Source organism: Rhagoletis zephyria, unplaced genomic scaffold (genome assembly GCF_001687245.7).
Source record: "Rhagoletis zephyria isolate East Lansing unplaced genomic scaffold, Rhagoletis_zephyria_1.1 Rzeph_scaffold_02059, whole genome shotgun sequence".
NCBI classification, from domain to species: domain Eukaryota; kingdom Metazoa; phylum Arthropoda; class Insecta; order Diptera; family Tephritidae; genus Rhagoletis; species Rhagoletis zephyria.
In genome coordinates, this window is record NW_016159143.1 from 58,810 (window position 1) to 79,907 (window position 21,098).

The following is a 21,098-nucleotide window of genomic DNA, read 5'->3' on the forward strand; positions in this document are numbered from 1 at the left end:
CGAGCCATTCGCCACAAAACGGGGTTTCAGACAGGGCGACTCCCTTTCATGTGACTTCTTTAATCTGATGTTGGAGAAGATAATAGGAGCTGCAGAGCTGAACTGCTCAGGAACTATTTACTACAAGAGCGTGCAATTGCTGGCTTATGCCGATGACATCGACATCATCGGTAACAAAAACCGCGAAGTCTGTTCTGCCTTTTCCAAGTTGGATAGGGAAGCAAAGCGCATGGGTCTGGTGGTAAACGAGGACAAGACGAAGTATCTCCTGTCATCAAACAAACAGTCAGCACATTCGCGCCTTGGCACCCACGTCACTGTTGACAGTTACAATTTCGAGAAAGTAGAGAATTTCGTTTACTTGGGAACCAGCATTAACACCGATAATAATGTCAGCATTGAAATCCAACGTAGAATCACTCTTGCCAACAAGTGCTACTTTGGACTGAGTAGGCAATTCAGGAGTAAAGTCCTCTCTCGACGTACGAAAACCACGCTCTATAAGTCACTCATCATGCCCGTGCTGGTATATGGCGCAGAAGCATGGACAATGACAACATCCGATGAGGCGGCTCTTGGGGTGTTTGAGAGAAAGATTTTGCGGAAGATTTACGGTCCTTTACGCGTTGGCGACGGCGAGTACCGCAGACGATGGAACGATGAGCTGTATGAGCTTTACAACGATATGGACATAGTGCAGCGAATTAAAACGCAGCGGCTCCGCTGGCTTGGTCATGTCGTTCGAATGGACACCGACGCTCCAGCTCTGAAAGTATTCAACTCGGAACCCGCTAGTGGTAGCAGAGGAAGAGGGAGGCCCCCACTGCGATGGAAAGATCAGGTGGATAATGACTTGGCTTCACTTGGCGTCAGTTGGCACAGAGGAGAAACGACTGGCGTGCTTTGCTGAACTCGGCCAAAATCGCTTAGGCGGTTACAACGCCGAAAAAGAAGTAGAAGAAGTGCGTACATGTCATTAAATCGTTAATAGCGCCCGTTAAAGAGGAGTCGGGGAATCAATGATCTCCAGTTATCGACTAATTGTGATGATGATGATGATACTAGTTGCGACTAATTAATGGAAAATTGTACCCGATTGAGAGTAATCTAGGAATACTCCCTTTAGAGATTAGTCGCACAATTTTTTGAAGGCTCGTTTTGTGTGCGCACACAGTTGAGTGTGAGCTTGTAAAATACGCATAGTATGCATTTGAAATTATTTTGAAATCTATTATTCTGATAGATATTTTAATTCTCTATCTTTTGATATATATATTATCTACTGAAAAAAGTGAAGTAGTTAATAACGAAAATATTGGTCAAAATAAAAAATTCATGTCCACGCTCGCATTGAACTGTATAGTGTGAGCTTTATTGTAATTTTTGTTTATGTTCTGCCAACACCGCCTTTTATAATTCGCCTTGACTGGAGGTGATTAGATTTGTCTTCGTTTGTACTACATATATGTATCCATGCACACAAACATATGTACATACATACAAACCATGATTCAATAATACAAGGTTCGATAAACTGACAGTTGCCTCTCTCGCACCGCTCCCTTAGCAGTGTCACCGTGTTGCTTCTTTGCAAATTTACATGGAAACAGTGTAGCTTTGGTGTGAAATAGAAGTATAAGTTTTTGTGCAATATGTTTATTTGTATATGCATATGAAGCATATTTAACTGATGAAAACATAAACTGTTTTTAAATTGGATGTTTGCATCAATCTCATAGTAGCCTTATTTTGATTTTGAGTCATTTTGCAGTTTTTATACAGCTAAATAGCACATAAATTACGCAATTCACGTAGATATATCAGTATTACGTTCAACATTTCTTTTAAAATGCCAGTTTTCCTGCAAATACATTAGAATTTACAAAAGGAATTTCACTACTACTTTGCGTACTTTTCTACTACCATTTTCGCATCAAGAGATTTCATTCTTCGCCTTTCTCCGTCCTTCGTAAATGCAACCTTTTGTAAGGGAGCGTCAAACCGCAGCTGTCAATAATTATCTAACCTTGTATTCAGTGTTGCCATTTTAGCCGTTTTCCGGCTAGATTTAGCCGGTTGCGATAGCAAACAGCCGGAGAAATTTCGATTTAGCCGGCAGCCGATTTGTTAGCCGTTTTGCAGAAAAAAATTAGCCGTTTTTAGCCGATTTTACTATTTGCCTTGTTTTCTTAAATTTCAAATATGTATACATGTTTCCATTTTTGACTAACCGACCCAAAATCTGTTAAAAATGGCTAATAGCCTTATCGTGGAGAAAATTTTTATGTCAGACAGGGTTGTATGAAATTGGGCCGATTTCGCTTATTTTTATTTTAAACGAAGAAGGGATTTTCTTCATGAAATGTTTGTTATAAATGTCTTAATTTTAAGTGTGAAGTTTTATTCGCAAACTTAGAAAATAAGAAATTGTTTCACTGTTAAGACACTTAAGATGCGTTTGTGTTTGGATATAGTGCCAACAAACAGAATAAATATTACATGTAGATATTGTCTTCCCAGATAGCGCATATTCAATTCTGCCTAAATTACAAAACATCATTTTTGCCCACTTCCAAAAGTTTAAGGTAAGGGAAAAATTGATATTATCAAGCATTATGTATACATATGTACTTTTTTAAACAAACTTTTTAGCTGAGAACTTTTTTAAATTCCAAAAACCGAATGCCAACTTGAATTAAAGGAACCAACACTGAAGTGAGTTAAAATGAAAATAAAAGAGCACAAATTTCTATGTAAAGCAAAACTCTCTGGGAATCCTAAGAGATATCTGCCAGTCATCTAAATGGGAGATCTGCAGTCTTTTGGCATCATATTTTACATCAGAATTGAAGGGATTTCTGAAAAATCTGACCAGTTCTTTTGTGTAACTGTGATTTTGCATCCCTTGTCAACATATGGCCTCGGTTGATGTTAACTTAAGGTCGTTGTTTTACTGTCTTAAAATTGAATGGAAATTTTTACGGCGTTTTTTATGTGTATTGGTTTCTATTTGAGTGTAATGAGAATCGGTCAGTCTGAAAAGGCCTTGTAGGGAAGACAATAGGTTTGTTCGTCGAAAATCCCGCGAGAATTATCACTCAAAATATCAGATAGTAAGAAAAAATGATCCCAAATTCTCTCTCATGTAGAGAAACTTGCAATTTTCAGTACGAACGCAAATTTGCAAGTTTTTCTGCCAGCTAATGTCCACGGTTGCATTTCAAACAAACGAAATTTGTATAGAATTTTTAAAATTCTTTCAGAGGGGCAAAAAACAGGATCTACGTGTATATATCTTGTCAGTCCGACGTTCTTCAACATACGTTTCAATTTCTTTGTCGAGTTTACTATATCGACTCTGGTTGAGAATGCATTCCGATTAAGAATACAGATTTTTTTTGCCGAGTACCTTTCAAATCATTGGAATTAACTAAATTAATTAAGTGAACAAGTATTAACTTACATTTTTCATTTTAAAACCGCTCCAGTTTGTAAATTTTTAAATTTAACAAACTTGTTTATTCAAATTATCGTCGACAAAAAATCCAACCATGTGCCACAATCATATGTTTTTCCTAATTGCAAATTCTTGCTGGCAAAATTTTTTCCGGATCGAATTTGTAACTTATCTCCAAGAAATAGTCTTTTTCTCGTGATTTATTTAAATAAAACATGTGAAGTTTAGTTGAAACATTTTAGCCGTTTTTAGCCGGATTTATTTGCCAATTTAGCCGGTTGGTCCACACAGTTCTGGCAACACTGCTTGTATTATTGAATCATGCATTCAAACATATCATTGCTGTCCATAAGTACGTACATACATATGTTCATAATTATATCAACGAACCACGTTTGCCTCCTCATACATACAGTGAAACCCGCTTAAGTACCCCCCCCCCGCTTAAGTGCCTAACCCGCTTAAGTAACCAACATTTTTGGAACCATGAATTTTTTAATGTATTCTGAAGAAAATCCCTCTCTTAAGTACCTCCCCGCTTATGTACCCAACCCGTCTTAGTACCTAAATTTTTCATGCCCCATTTACAACTTTACTTATAGGTTGTATTTCTTTATTCATTCTGAACGTTTGGAATAAACTTTTTTGTTTACTTATTCTTTAGAACGTTCCTGATGATATGTTAACGTATATTTCAAACGCATTCTGTTTATTCCGGCTGTGAAATGGGATTATCCGGAATGTATAAAGAAACGCAGCCATAATTTTCGCCTTTTAAGTGCTCTTTTAAAATTCCTTAAAATATTTATGTATTTTGAAATTCAGTAGCAGCGCCACACACCTTCGGTAATAAAATTCTAAAAAATCAACGGTAACTTTTAGCCACTTGAAACTTGCACATTATTACACTAAATGGGCTAAAAAACTGTATATTCAAATAACACTTCTGCGAAAAAAGTTTGAAATGAAGATGATTTTTTTTAAGTGCTCTACAAAACCTTAAGCTTAGGTTTATATGGTATTTGTTAGGGAATGAACTGCATTTTAATTGATTGAAAAATCTTAAAAATTAATAAATAAACATAAGTTGCAAACAATATTATTGTGAATTTGGTACAAAATGACATGTCCAACCTTGGCTTTTTAAACAATTTAATTCTTGTAAAAATGATATACCATTGCACTAAATATTTTTTTTATAAAGTTTTTCTTTACATGTTTATGTATTTACATAATGCTACGATTTTGGTTTTAAACTATACTTCATTAAATGTTGTTATTCAAGTATTTATGTAAGTTAACAAGAAGATGTAACTACGTCAGTAATTATGTCCGCTTAAGTACCCGCATCGAGGTACTTATGCGGGTTCTTTTTAGTACCCAACCCGCCTAAGTACCTTAAAAAGCTGAAATTTTTCGTAAGGTACTTAAGCGGGTTTTACTGTATATCCATACAAACATACATACATATCTATGTACGAATGTACACCAAGCACGCTTGCTTCGCTGTTATTAACTTTGCCGCTACCAGCAGCGCTGAAATACAAAATGGATTCATACATACATATCAGGATTGTTGCGAATATTCGCATTCGCATTCGCAACCGCGGAGCTTCCGCATTAATTTTAACATTCGCATTCGCTTTCGCATTCGCAATAATCAATGCGGTGCTTTTGCGAATGCGAATGTTGTGCAAGTTTACCGATAAAACGTATATCTGGCAAACAAAATGACAAATTGTAGCCAATATTTTTTGCCTGTGGTCGTTGAAGTATTAGTGTGAGAATACAGGTCAAATGTCATATTTATCAACTTTCATAAAAATGTCTTTAAACTTATTATTTCTTAAGCTATATAATCGAGCAGTTGTACAAGTTTCCACTTCTACTTGACCTTTGGCGTACGTCGAAGAGAACATAGTTCTTTTAATAATATATATTTTTTGTTTTCTCTTCTTTTAATACCTGCATTTCTTTCTTTATTATGATTTTTTTGGACTATCTCAAAAAAAGACTAGACATAAAAGAAGAATGTGTGCACTGTAATTTTAAACCAAATTCTCGTGATTTGCTCTTGATGTTACGTATCGTCACTGAAATGCAAAACTACGTAACAAACACCGTCGCTGAAATTCAAAAAGTCGTAACTAAAAAAATTGAAAATTCAGTTTTGATTGATATGACGGATTTCATCGAATTTCAACTCCCACATCAGTTATGGTGTTGTTACGTCTTTTTGCATTTCAGGTGACGATCCCCTGCAAACCATTTTTTCAGAGTATTCTGCATTGTAAAGAAAGTTTAAAGAATTCGTTAAGATTTAATTAAATTTTTTGCCGAATTTTCTAAAATTAAATAAATTACGCACACTTCCATTCTTTTACGAAATTTCGGAAGAAAATCTGTGAAGCAACGAAAATAATGGTGCAAGGTGAAGAATATCTTTCAGAATTTTTCCAGTATTTTCTTTATTTTTTGTACAGAAATTTTTTTACGAGTTCGTGTCAACCACTTCATATAATTTTCTTTGAAAATTCGTAAAAAAATCGTTACAGAAATGAGATACTCCTAACGATTTCCTTAAGATTTCGGGAACTTCGGTTTGCAGGACACAGGTCAGTACACACACATACACACACAAATATAAATAATTGTACAAACTCACTGTTGAGAACATGAGTGCGAACCTCATCGACCTGTGAAAGACGACATCCACTATCTAGTTGCAAACCTTAACATCCTNACTCACCGTTAGTATATATATATATATATATATATTTGTTTCAATCATTTCACATGTGGCTCTTTGGGAATTTATTTTAAGCAAACATTTTATAAAGTAAAAAGTAAGAGTAATTTTGTTTACTTGTCGGGCAATACTTTTTTTCATAGGGATATATGAATACATTGCATCCTTGGCTAAAAACTTCTGTGGTAAAATTCTCCCCCTACGTCTCCCTTCTTTGCTATTTAAAGTCAAAGAGTAAGCTCTTCAATAGAGATTTCCAGCAGAAATGGTCAGTCAGCGTCTGGCTATAGAGAGAAAAGGCTATAGGTCTGACATTTAATTAGGTTTGAATTACGTAACTATCTGAGACCCTCATCATCCGTGATTCCAACAATTCAAATGCTTATAAAAAACGGGGTGCTTTTTTTAAAAAAAATAACAATATTCTGATCCGATTCAGCTGGCAGCCACGACTTTGAAAACAGAATTTTGTTCAAAATTGTCATTCCTGGAAAATAATAACTTGTTTTCCATATCCACCTGTCTAGCTCGCTATAAGCACAAATTCTTCAAACCAGTCGCAGAAGACCCATTAAAATGAATTACAAACCCTAAAATCGAAAAACGCTGATGACGTTACAAGTTCCCCAAATTCTGAAATTGCTAAAGGAATGACAATGAAGAATTCATTTAAAAAAGCTTCAGAAAATCCTGACACATCTGGTTTGGTTTGTAAGCGCTGTTTAAACAACGATCTCACCTAGATTCTTCAAGTGAACATGAAAATCAGGAGGATACATCCGACATTTGCAGCCCCGATGCAATTCCAATTACTTTTTATTAAATAAAATTTTCAATTTTTAAATTCAAGTACATACTAAGTAAAATAAATATTATTAAAAATTACTAACTTTTAAATTTTTTTATTTACCTACATAACCTAGTTTACTTACCAGGTTATTTCTTCAAAATACTTGACATCCGCATTCGCATTCGCATCCGCGGATGTTAGCTGTTAGACATCCGCATCCGCATTCGCATCCGCGGATTTCTAAAATTTCACATTCGCAACATCCCTAATACGTATGCACATATATATGTACATGTATGTAAGTACTCGTATGCATGCGCGTTGAAGATTTATGTGCTATCGCTTTGTATTGCTGTGCATACGTCGTTTTCTTTGTTTTTTCCCTTTATCTATACTCTATCTTCCTTCTTACTCATGTAACGTTTTCAGTTATAAAAATTTCACTCTCCATTTTTGCGATACCGCCGCCTAAGAAGTTTCACTTCAAAAAATATTTCGTCGAATTGATAACCTTTTCTTTTTGTGAATTCAGTTTATAAGGCCCACTATATAAAATTAATAAAAAATTATTCAACGTCAAGAAGAATATTCAAAACTGGTTAAAATGTCGCACACTGAAAATAAAAACTGCGTAAATATAACGAAAACTTGCGTAAGTCTTACGAAATTTTTCCTCATTTTGAGAAAGTTTTCGTTGATTGTACAAAACCGTTTTAGTACATACTACGAAAATATGAGGCATCAGATCTTTAGTACATTTTACGAATGTATTCGTACTATTTACTAAGAATTTATTATATTTAACGAAATTATTTTCGTAAAATCTGCGCTTGTGTCGTAGAATGTGCGATTTTGCTTTCATTCTAAACACTGTAAAAAAACATATTACGAATTATAACATAACACTTTTATTTTGTTTTTTATCGTTAATTTAAAGCATTTTTACTTAACAAAACGTTTTGCAATAACGCTTAACATTAATGATTAAAATATAATGAAAGTGTTGTGGTATAATTTTAGTCATGTATTTTATAGTGTTAAAAGCAATCATACGTTCTACGAAAGAAGAAGAAGAATTTTCTGACTAGACTGTAGTTTAGAATTAATAAAAAGGGTTATATTACCTATAATAAAACTTAAGTCTTTTATTTATATGCTTACGAATAGGTTCTATACTACATATATTTTTGTTGCTTAGACTTCATTCAATAAAGTATATTGATGCAAAGTGTTAAACTATAAGACTCAATAAAAGTAAATATAATAATAATAATAACAGATTGGCGCTTACACATGTGTTAGTGTTTGGCCGAGCTTCTCCTCCTCTAAATATAATAGGATATAAAATATGAAAGAATATAAAAAATACTGGTTTTACTTTCTTAAACATTATAATATTTTTATGTAGAGGCACTTGACACACGGTTAAAAATTTCGGTTTTAATTTTAAACTTTTTGGACTACATATATGACCAAACTAAATTCAGTTTCAAATACAAACCTTCCAAGTTTATAAAAAAGAGAGCACATATGTTGGGTTTAGAATTTAAACAATTCGGTTTAAATGTTAAACCCAAACATTTTCATAATTAAGAATAAAAAAAAAAACAATCTTAAATTTCATGCTCCGTCTGGTTGGGATTGAACCCGGACAGCCTTGGTAGCAATCAATTGTATCAAGCATCTTTGCACACTCAGCTACAGCCACGCATGTAAATGTGCTTTCATATGTTGAGTTTGAATCAACACCACAATTCGCTGTGCAAACATATTCTATTTCGGTTTAGATTTTAAACCAAAGTTTCTATATTTGAAACCTAGAAACTAGAATTAAAACATTTTGGTTTGATTTTTAAACCACGAACTTTTTGGGCTAAAATTTAAACCAGAATATATTAAAAACTGCGTAAAACTATTGACTGGTTTAAAAAGTAGACTATAAAAGTTTAAAAAAGGCAGTAGTCCCAGCGCGGTTTAAAAATTAAACCCAAATTTTTGACCGTGCAGATTCGCAGCTTCATTGATGTTTGTTTTCCTGACGACTATAAATTGAAGGAAAAATATAAGGCGTCTAAAAAGCAAGTTTCAGTGAAAAATCATACATGTACTTACTTTTAATTTCATTATGTAGTACTTCTGGCTTAGGCTTGCCGTTGATAGGTAACTGATGAAATTGCCTATTTATCAAGTCCCACATTGCAGAGCAAGGCGCAGCGTAGGCGATGTTAAAAACATTATATGCTTAAAAGCATTTTATATTGTATTGTTTTTTTATCCAGCAAATCCATTTTTAAAACGTTTAAAATTATATTATGTCTCACAGCAGCCAACAAGTAGTTCCGCAATGACACGCGATACATAAAAATATGAAGAAATATTAAACTGCCGTTAATTGAGTATATTGTAAGAAAATATTCGTATGTTGTACGAATTTAAAAAACATGTTTCTGCATTAGTACTTTATACGAAATTATTAACTAAATTGTACGAATACAGAGATGAAGATTTCGTAAATTTTAAAACCATACATAAATATTACGAATGCCTTCTTGCAATATACAAAATTATTCGTACAGAGATTTGTTCAGTGCTTTACGAATGTGTTTCCGAAAGTCCTTTCGTTATATATACGTATGGTTCGTAAAATCTTCTTTCGTTGTGAAAAATGTGTTTGTATTATGAACGAAAGTTTCGTACATTGTACAGAAACCAAGACTACGAAAGTTTTTCGTAGCACTTTTACGAAATTTTATTTTCAGTGCACTGCCATTATTTCGTACATAGCAGGGTTGTTGCGAATATTCGCATTCGCAACCGCTGAACTTCCGCATTAATTTTAACATTCGCATTCGCTTTCGCATTCGCAATAATCAATGCGGAGCTTTTGTGAATGCGAATGTTGTGCAAGTGCACCAATAAAACGTATATATGGCAAACAAAATAAAAAATTGTAGGCAATTGAGTGATTCACAACGGTGTCGTAAGTGTAGTATTTTTGTATGTCGTAAGCTTTAAAAGCTTAAATAAATGTTTAGAGAACTGAAACGACACCCAATTATATTTTAACACTGCAAAAATTCATAATATGACTTTGATGGAACTTCGCGAACCCCTTCAATATATTTTTTAGGCGTTTAAAGTTTACGACATACAACAACTGTATAACTGTGTAATTGTGTAATTTGTGTGTATTTATCAGTTTTGATAAAAATGTCTTTAAACATATTATTTCTTAAGCTATCTAACCGAGCTATGAATGGGCAGTCATACATACCAAATTTTCGTGATTTGCTTTTACATACATATGTATATTCTTTTCAATAATTTCAAATGGGGCTTTTTGGGGAAATTATTTTTAGCAAAAAGTTTAGAAACAGTAATTTTGTTTACTTGTCGGGCAATATTTTTTTATAGGGATATACATTGGATCCTTGGCTAAAAACTTCTGTGTTAAAACTGTCCCTTCTTTGCTATTTAAAGTCAATGAGTAAGCTCCTTTAATAGGGATTTCCAGCAGAAATGATCAACTTCTGGCTATAAAGAGAATCGATGCAAAAATAATTAAAAAAACTATATGTCTGACCTTTAATAAGATAATAATTACGTAACTATCTGAGATTCAAATGCTTATAATAAACGGGGTGCTTTTTGTTAAAAAATAACAATATTCTTATCCGATTCGGCTGGCAGCCACGACTTTGAAACAGAATTTTGCTCAAAATTTTCATTCCTAGAAAATAATAACTTATTTTCAATATCCACCTATTTAGCTCGCTATAAGCACAAATTTTTCAAAACAGTCGCAGAAGAAATTATTAAAAAAGAATTACAAAAACTAAAATCGAAAAACGCTGATGAAGTTACAGATTCCCAAAATTCTGAAATAGCCAAAGGAATGGGAATGAAGAATTCTTTTTAAAAAGTTTTAGAACAACCTGACATATGTATCTGGTTTGGCTTGTAAGCGCTGCTTACACAACGATCTCGCCATTGTGGTAGATTCTAATTGCTTCTTAAAAATACTTAATATCCGCATTCCGCATCCACGAATGTTAGCTGTTAGATATTCGCATCCGCGGATGTCTAAAATTCCACATTCGCAAAATCCCTAGTACGTATGTGTATGTGTAAACAGATCCGAATAGGTGTAGGTAATTGTGCGCTCGGGTATAAATATACATATGTGGTTCTTAAAAAGCCCTAAAAGAAAGTAATTTAAATTTTGTGGCACTTTCATTTCCTTTTTTGCACTATTTTTGCAGACCATTATTCACATTTTGAAATTTTGGAATTCCATCCCTTATATAGATGGATAAGAGTTGCTGCTTTTAATATTGCCCTCACTGACGTACAAAAAACATAGCAGCCCTGCAAAAACTGCGACTAATCCGGAATGACTCCGGGAGCAATCGCAAAGGAACATGCGCCTAAACCACTTTTGATCTCTTTATATGGAATGAACTGTTCGCTTTTGTTCGAGCATGTCCTATGAAGAGACTAATTGTTCCTCTTTATGCCCGAACGGGGACAAAAAGCGACTAGCCACTTTAAAAAATTAAAATAAAAATATGGGCCAGCCGCGATTCGGACCAAGGTGCTCAGGTTTGTTAAGCGAATACTTTCTTCATGTGCCAACGCCGCACATGAAATTTCATTGACTAAGTGCGTACATATCATAAAATCGTTAATAGCACCCGTTAGAGATGAGTCGAGGACTAATTTATCTCCAACTATACCTGTAAGGGATGAGTCGAGACTAATTAATCCACATTACCACCCGTATGAGACTAGTTGCGACTCGATCTCGGAATACTCTCTTTAGAGATTAGTCGCACAATTTTTTGCAGGGAGCAGGGTTTTATATACATACATACATATGGCCGATTATTTCACTGGCTACGTTACATTCGTACACATTTTTTCTAAAGTATGAATCAATTGTCCCCTAAATAAGACAAAACCAACTGGGCTTTTAAGGTGATGTGATCAGGCACGGCCCAATCTATGTATCTGTTTTAATAAATCCTTGGGTTTCAAAGTTATAGGCTTCCAAATGTGCACTGGCTATGTTACACTATTTGGAAGTGTAATTATGGGTTGTGCCAGAAAGTTTGAAATTTCGGCGAAAGGGGTGAACGAATGTAGCTAGTTTTTCAGTATGTCATCTACAATGAATGCAAGTGGTCAATTGTTGTAAATTTTAGTTTTTTAACAATTTTTGCTCATAAAATTTACNGGTTGTGCCAGAAAGTTTGAAATTTCGGCGAAAGGGGTGAACGAATGTAGCTAGTTTTTCAGTATGTCATCTACAATGAATGCAAGTGGTCATCTGCATATCCAATTGTTGTAAATTTTAGTTTTTTAACAATTTTTGCTCATAAAATTTACACCAAATACTGGCCACGTTACACGTACGGTTCTCTGAGGCAAGGTTTAAGCAAAAGGCTTTTCCCATCCATTTTTATTCCGCATTCTTATTCTGTCATCATAAACAACTGTTTGAGCTAAAATTGGGATCTTCTACTGCAGGATTAAAAAATAAAACTCGATTATCCTTAAAAATTCTAACTAGGTCAAAAATCATTCTGCACTAAAATGTTTGACTGGAAAATCTTCGTATTATCGCCGCAAATAATATTTATTTAACTTTACTACAAAAACCACTTATGTTTATCAACTTAAAATATGCAAAAGCTCATCAAAGCAAGTACCGTGTTGTGCATTTTCTTTTTAATCCTTTCTGAATCATTGTTTTTTTCCAATGCCATCCAAGACAATTTTAAACCAGATACGGGGGTTTCCACAACTTTGTTAATCTTAGATAAAAAAAAATGTTAATGCATTTATCGCAGTTCTATGGAAAAGTTCCCACATAAACAATTTTTAACAAACTAAAAATAGATTTCTAAACTTTTCATAGTCTGGTGTAGACTTGTATCAGATTCTATAAAAATCACGTATAATGGGCAGATAACTTATCAGATTTATATGTTGCACAAAATCGAATTGAATTATAGGCAAATATATAGTCAAAATCTTAAGAGATAAAGATTTCAAAGGATATTTTACAAATGTTAGTTTCGCTTTATTGCAATAGAATAGTTGTTAAAATTTAGCAGTATTATGCTCAATACGTAATTGTTCATGAAAAGACTTTCTTAAATATGTCTTATTATTTATTGCTAAAATGAAATGAGAATTGTTATCAAGTCAATAAAATAAATTTTTTAATAAAAAGAAAAGCACTGGCCACGTTACACATATTTTTTAGGTAATTGTGCAACGAAGTCAGCTATGATTTCTTTTTTTCCATATGGAACCAGTTGATATCGACAATACTAAGAAAACATGTTATATATCCTTTTGGAAAGGGTACTTAATTATCAAATAAACAACTTTTTTAGTTTTTCACTGGCTACGTTACACTTAACATTTGCGGTACATTTCATTACGACTTAATAGGAGTTCTAAACAACTTTTTCGCTAACTTGGAACGTATCCTGTTAAACTAATTTATTTTCTATCGTTCAGAACTTAATCGGCCAAAATAAATCAAGGAAAGCTTATATTTTTGTACTTTTCCGTGTTGAAGTATCTAAAACTGTTTTTAGGTTCGTGAAAAATCCTTCGACAAAATGCTTTGACATGATCAGAATTAGTGTCAGAAGCAGCTGACAGATATAGTGAATACCAATAATCACTAATATGTTCAATATTTGAAAGAAAGAAAAAATCGGGCTGGTTTACTTTCCTGTAGAATTGTCCATATGTATATACATAAATATGCATACATATGCGAATATAAGTGCTAACAGCAACGTTAGTTGCTCCTTGTGGCAACATTAACGTTTCTACATACATAATTGCCTACATTATTTCTCCATGAACTGTACATACATATTTGTTTTTTTTTTAACATAAGAATCAACATTAACGTTAACTTTAGCACGTATGTATATGTATACATAACCCTTCCCAGCAAAAAAAGCGCGACCAAAACTCCAACACAAACGCAAATTTTATTGTGTTATACGGTAGACAAACGGACTCGATTATTTGCATAACCAGCCTTTATTTGCTTTAACTCATGCATTTTCCTCTTTAAAATGAGCATAAGCAGCCGAACAAATGCACGAAATTTTATTAGCTCGGGACCGGGAAATTTTCGATGACAACACTGGTAAAAACGGCCAGTTGTTGTCTTTTGTACAAGTAAGCAAACAAAGCGCGCGAGTTCCGTATCCGCGGTAGCCGAGTGGTAAGACTTACAGGCTAACCTAATATTCGCGGCTTGCGTTTTGGTACGCACGCCGTCGAATTTGTTTTTTTGCGTCACCCGAAATTGGCATGCGTGCGTTTGCATTTGATTTCATGGAGCGAAACGTCAAATCAAAATGTCACGCAGAACAAAAATTGGAAATTGAGTTAGCTTCATACGCACGCCGTTCAATTTCGGTTGGTCCCATACAAGTTGTATATGCATGAGAAATTTTTGACAGTAAATTGGCGGCGTGCGTGAATATTAGGTTAGCCTGTTACGGGCTACAAGCCTGTAGGTTCGATCCTCGGTTAGAGCGATTGCGAAAATTTTTTTATTTTTATTATTTATTTTATATTTTTTTATTTTATTTTATTTATATATTAAATTTTACTTTATTTTGTTTTCATTTGCTTTATTTTATATCACATTTCTTATTTTACTATTAGTTAATTTTAATTTTTAGAGTTCAATTTTATTAAAAAGTCAACAACAACTAACTGAAAGCAACGTAAAAAAAAAATATAACTTATAAAAAAAAGAATGAAAAAGAAATAAAAAAGTCTACTGGCCGTGGGACTCGAACCCACGACCTTGCGGCTGGTTTATCCGCATTACTGCCGTCTGTAAGGGTAAAATTTTAATTTTCATTTATGCTTATTAATTCTAATTAATTTTCACCGTCTGTCTACCATATTACTAACACACCTGTAATAATTTTTGATTGGAGAGCCACCTATTGTTATTTCTTGCAAGCTATCTTTCGAATATGAGTAAGTAGACAAGCTAATCTTTTCGCATATGAGCTAGCAGGCAAACTGTTTGGTTTGAAAAACCACACGTACACAAAACTTCTGGGAGCATTTTTGATTCACTATTAAGAATGTGATAGCAAAATGTGCCGAACTTAGCCGGACAGCGAGACGGGCACGTCACTAGGAAAGTGACCGTCACTGTTCTTGCTGGATTGCTTTGCGATATATTCCGTACGAATTAACAGCAGAGGCCGCTCTCAGCGCTGAGCAGCGCTGTTATGTGGGCATGTATGTTAGATTCTTTAGGATTTTCAAAGTCCTGCAGTTCAATTTTTAGGAAGTATTTAAACTTTTTTCTTTGCCTAAGACAATGAGAAGCCCATGCAGAACCTATAACCGCAATTTCAAAAAAAAAAAATCGGTAGAGCCGATCTCGAGCTTTACGAACAGAAAAAAACGGCTTTCAAAATATATATTAGTATAGATAACCGGCCCAAGAGCTCCAAATACAATAGCATTGAATTTTCAACCTTGGCCCAAGCAAAAATAAGAAACATGTTTTTTCTTCATTTGGTTCTTGATTTATGATAAATTATCTCATTTCTATTTAATTTTTTTACAGATTTTACATCGCGAAATTACTCGATTTCTGTACGATGTGCTTATAAATAACAAATGAGCCGTAAATTACGATAATGTGAAATGCTTTAAACTAACATATGATAATTTTGCGAAAAGGGATTGTCGCAGCACGCCCTTTCTACGGTATAATGTCGACGTTTAAACGCTCATATGTACATATGTCTGCGCATTTCTATGTACATTCATATGTACGAACATGAAGCCAAAGTACATGGATGCAGTTATTACATTTCTTATTTGTATCCTTACTATTTGTTTATATAAAATTACCGCACTGCGTCATTCTTCTTTGACTTTATGTGCACATTCGCATGAGCTTTGCAATTAACCGTTTGCGCACCGAGAACGATAGGTTTATGCAGAGCCACGGTGGAGAGAATACAGAGGTGGCGCGGATGACGATGCCGCTACTCGGCTTTCAGTGATTTTGACAGAATCAGCTGTTTTGGTGACGTCATAGTAGAGAAGACAGCAGTAGTGATGTGCTGAGTCAATACTTTTAAGTACCCAATACTCTCGATACTCGGTACCGAAACATTTAGGTTTCGAATAAAAGCGCACATAGGCCAAAAATATGGAAAAAACGCCTAACAAAACCCGAATGTAAGAGCCAATAGAGCATTTTTACTGATTCAAATGAAAGATGTATATATGTCGGTTCGATGCCATAATACAGAGAAACCCTTACTTGTTTGAAGCATTTTTGTTCCAGCTGAATCGGACGATATCATTTTTGTAGGCCTGGGACAGATTCTGTAACCAGTTAACGACAATTTTCGAATAGGTATCGGTTTTGTCGACGTTTGATATCAAATATTTGTAAGTCAACAAGTGCGATATCGATCCGAAACTTGTCGCTAACTGGCTACAGAATCTCTCCCCTGAAAGGCTTCTTCATCCGTCAAAGTATTTTTCTTGAACCTTGGATCGACTAAGGTTAAAACTGATAAAATAATATTTTTCTGTGGCGATAAGTTCAAGTGTTTTAGCCGATATCATATAAATTAGTAATGAAAGTTTTTTCTAAACCTGAAATGCATATAATGGCGAGGGTTTAATGTAAATAATCGGTATCGGATACCGAAAAGGAAGTATAGGGTACCGAAATCTTTTTTAAGTATTGGGTACCGAGTATTGGGGACAATTCAGCACATCACTAGTCGCCCTCATTCTCGCCGCTCTCAGTTGTCAACTCTACGATGACGCCACGCTAAAATTACTCTCACGAATTCTGCTGCAATCGTCGCAATCTTGTATTCTATCATTCTTGATGCAGTGCTAAGCACACTCAATGGAATCTGTTACCCGTCGTCAAGCAAAGAAGAAGGACACTGCGTTAAGTATTTAGTAACATCATTCTATTACATATTCAAATTTGTAATTTGTTACTTTCAAATTCGAAAGCGTTTTTATCTACTGAGAACGGCGGTTAACATCTTTATTTCGCAGTAAATCGGCAAAATATCTTTGGAGTTGTGCGTATACAACAGCATCTACCCTCGTAGCAGTAGCAGTTTCCTGCATAGTGTCTACAGCAATTCGCAAGCGACTTTGCCACACGTCGAACATCTGCCTTAATTCGTGCTTACTTGTCATCGTGAATTGCCTGCAAGATGACACGCGATCCTCCTTGCCGAGTCACTTGCTCCAATACGGAAAGCGACTCCAACGTCGATGGCGATGCAGCTGCCAGTGAAAGGAACATCACTGCAGTAAACCAGACTTCTGCTGCCGAGACATATGTTACTGCGGCGACCAGCGGTTTCCAGCTAGGGGCGCTCCCGCAACCGCCGGAGCAGCTAGTATCTTATACAGGGATGGTACCGATACAGCTCCCACTGCTGCCGGATCAATTAAGGTTACTCCAGGCATGGAGCCAAGCGAAGCCGCTCCTGCTGCTTTAGGAGCCACGAAGAATTTCCCAGCCAGGGAACCTAGCAACGCCGCTCCCACTGCTGCCGGAGCTATTAAGATGGTCCCAGCCAGGGAATTTAGAGACGCCGCCCCTGGTACTGCCGGAGGTGTTAAAATTGCCCAATGCCACTGGGGCAACTAACTGGCGCTTCAGAGTAACGGTGGTACCGCCCCTGCATGCGCTGACGTAGCCGCACAGCGGTCGCCCGCGTTGCCATTAACGCAACCGTTATCCGTGCAGCCGGTAACTCTACATGCAAATACGGGACCAACATCCGCTATTCGCTTCCAGCCAGTACAGCTACTGTGCATAGCCCAGCCAACGGGACATCGGCCACTTGCAGCACCTCGTCGATAGCAGGTAATCTATACGATGCTTCAACCGCTTCCGTCAGTGTGCCAACCTCTCACCACTCATCCAATGTGACATTTCAACCCGTTTCCGCAAACATAAGTCACGGGATTATGCAGTACATGTCAAACGGTTCGATCATGCCAAGAAATATTATTGATTTACCAGATTTCAGTGAAAGGGCCGAAGACTGGCCCATATTCCACACAGCATTCGTGAAGTCAACTGCAGCTTACGGCTACAGCAACTTCGAAAATAACCAGAGGCTACGGAACTGTCTGAAAGGCGAGGCACGTGAAGTGGTGAAATCTCTGCAGATTCACCCCAGCAATGCAAGTTGCATCATCGATCAGTTGCAATTCAGATTTGGTCGGCCGGAGCAACTTATACGCAGTCAGCTATCCCAAGTGCGTGAGATCCTCTCTATCTCCGAAAATGTAGTCAGGAAACTGATTCCGTTTGCCATGAAATTGAGGAACATTTGTGCCTTCTTTCAGTCTGCCAACGGTGAGCATCAGCTTTCCAATCCGGCACTCCTCGATGAGCTTACTTCCAAACTACCAACAAGCCAGCGAGTCGAGTGGGCTATGGTTGCTGCTAAAGTAAAGCCTCGGGCTACAGTGATGCACTTAAGTGAATGGCTAAATTCATTTGCCAACGTGATCTGTACCATTTACAATGAAGAGTCCTGCACGTCGACAAAAAGCAACAGACACGAAGGTGCCCAATATGCCAGGGCGCCCACAAAGGGTTTGAGTGCAAAGGCTTCATTAATGCATCAGTGGCAGGCCGATGGAGAGACGCCAAATCACGACGCTTATGTTTCGCGTGCCTTCACGCTGGTCACGCTACACGAGATTGTCATCGACGGAAACAATGCGCCATCAATGGATGCCGTAGAATGCACCATAAACTGCTACACGAGTTCTCCAACAACAACGCGCAGCCAGTACTATCTCCAAGTCACGACGTAAGCGACGCACAAGCGCAGTCAGCGCAACGAGTACCCCGACGCCAGCTTTCGAACGACGCAGAAGCCGCTGTTATCAGCTGCTCCGCTGACGCATTTGAAGGTAGAATTCTGTTTCGTATTCTTCCAGTCACTTTGCATGAAAGAAACAGGCGCGTCGATACATACGGACTGCTGGACGAAGGTTCCTCAGTCACAATGCTAGATGAGACACTCGCCCAAGAGCTGGGTCTGCATGGGCAACCACAACGTCTCAGCATACAATGAGTTGGTGGACGGTCAGCCCAAGAGCCTTCAGTTGTGGTGGACTTATTTATAAATGGACGCGGTATGGAGAAAAAGCACAAGCTTCGGAACGTATATGCGATGCCAAACCTACAGTCACCCTCGCAAAGTTTATCCAGAGCTGACTTGCATAGCGACGAAAAGTACTTGTGTCAGTTGCCGGTTCAGCCATACACCGGAGTGACGCCAAAACTCCTCATCGGTCTTTATCACTGCCACCTGGGTTTACCGTCAACTACGCTGAGGATGAGGACAAATGGTCCATTTGCCGCCAATACTGAACTGGGCTGGGTGATGTTTTGGGCCAACCAGCAGAAGCCTGTCAACAACGCCCTCGTGCCTACTAGTCAATAATGTGACGAATGAGTCGCTGCATGAGCTGGTTGAAAACTAATTCGCCCTCGAGAGTTTCGGGGTGCGGCCGTCACCACCAATCGAAAACGCCTCAGACATTCGCGCAAGGTCTATCTTGAGTTCGGTCACACGTCGTGTTAGGGGCAGGTTCCAAACAGGTCTCATATGGAAGCGAGACGACGTCCATCTGCCTAACAGCTACTCCATGGCACTAAGGATGGCAGTGTATAAGGCAACGATGGATTCATACATCGAAAAGCGTTATGCGCGTAAGCTTGAGCCAGCGGAAGCGTCGATGGTGACGTTTCACACCTGGTACTTACCACATTTCGCTGTGGTGAACCCTAACAAGCCACCGAAGCTTCGAAAGGTGTTTGACGCCGCGACCGAGGTCAACGGCGTTTCTTTGAACTCTATGCTGCTAAAGGGTCCGCAAGAGTACCGGCCTCTGCCATCGAATCTTTTTCATTTCCGCGAAGGAGCAGTTGGCGTATCGGGTGACATTAAGGAAATGTTTCACCAGTTGGTGATGCAGCCTGAAGACAGATGCGCCCAGCGGTTTCTCTGGAGCGACGGTGACTCTGAGGACAACCCAACGTATACGAGATGTGCGTCATGACGTTTGGTGCTGTTTGCCCGCCATGAGCAGCGTACTACGTCAAGACGCGAAACGCACTTGAACATGGCCATAACTCCACAAGCCGAGCAGTACAAGCAATTCTGAACTACCACTACGTGGATGACTTCGTGGATAGCTTCACACCCTTGATAAAGCTATCTCCATTGCTAAAGAAGTTGGAGCTATCCACTTGGACGCCGGATTTGAGCTCCGGAATTTCACCTCCAATTCGCCAGAGGTAGTTGCGGCTTTGGGTGGTGCTGAAGCTACCAAACCGATTTCAAGCAAAGCGGGCCTAGTGACCGAGAAGGTACTCGGTCTTTACTGGCAGCCGTCAACAGACAAGTTCAAATTTAACTTGCAATTTAATAAAGTCGACCCAGAGGTAATGACCGGTATTAAGCGCCCAACCAATCGAGAACTCCTCAGCGTGATCATGTCGGTTTCGCTAGGTTTTCTAAGCCACTTCATCATCGGCGCTAAGTTGCTTATGAGAGAGGTGTGGAAACAAACTACGCGCTGGGAAGAACCACTGCCCGACAACGCTGCAACTGTGTGAGAACGATGGCGCGGGCAATTGCCAGCCGTCACTGAGTACGCCGTTCCCAGATTCTACTTCGGCAATGGTAAGCTACAAAATTTGCAGCTCCATATTTCTGTTGATGCCAGCGAAGACGCCTTTGCCGCTGTCGCTTACTGGAGAGCGTCCTACAGAACGAGGTGAGTGCCAGCTTCATCTGCGCGAAAACTAAGTGTGCTCCTCTGAAACCGCTCACGGTACCGCGGCTGGAACTGCAAGAAGCCTTGGGTACCTGTTTAATGCAGACGATCCGTGCGACGAGAACACTCCGCCGTCATAAATGACTGTCTTCTTTGGACCGAATCAACAACGGTGCTGAAGTGGATCCGCAGTGAGCAGCGACGGTACAAGCCGTTTGTGCAGCAATGTGTGG

General features: G+C 37.5%; 1 protein-coding gene across 1 annotated transcript in view; it reads left to right on the plus strand.

Annotated features, from left to right (window-relative positions):
- The window catches only part of LOC108365921 (uncharacterized), a 48,431-nt gene extending 31,111 nt beyond the window's left edge, over positions 1–17,320 (plus strand). The window contains exon 3 of the mRNA XM_017620144.1: positions 17,101–17,320. Coding sequence (XP_017475633.1) covers positions 17,101–17,103 — 3 coding nt within the window. The 3' untranslated portion in view covers positions 17,104–17,320. The remainder of the gene's footprint in view (positions 1–17,100) is intronic.
- Positions 17,321–21,098: the final 3,778 nt, after the last annotated feature.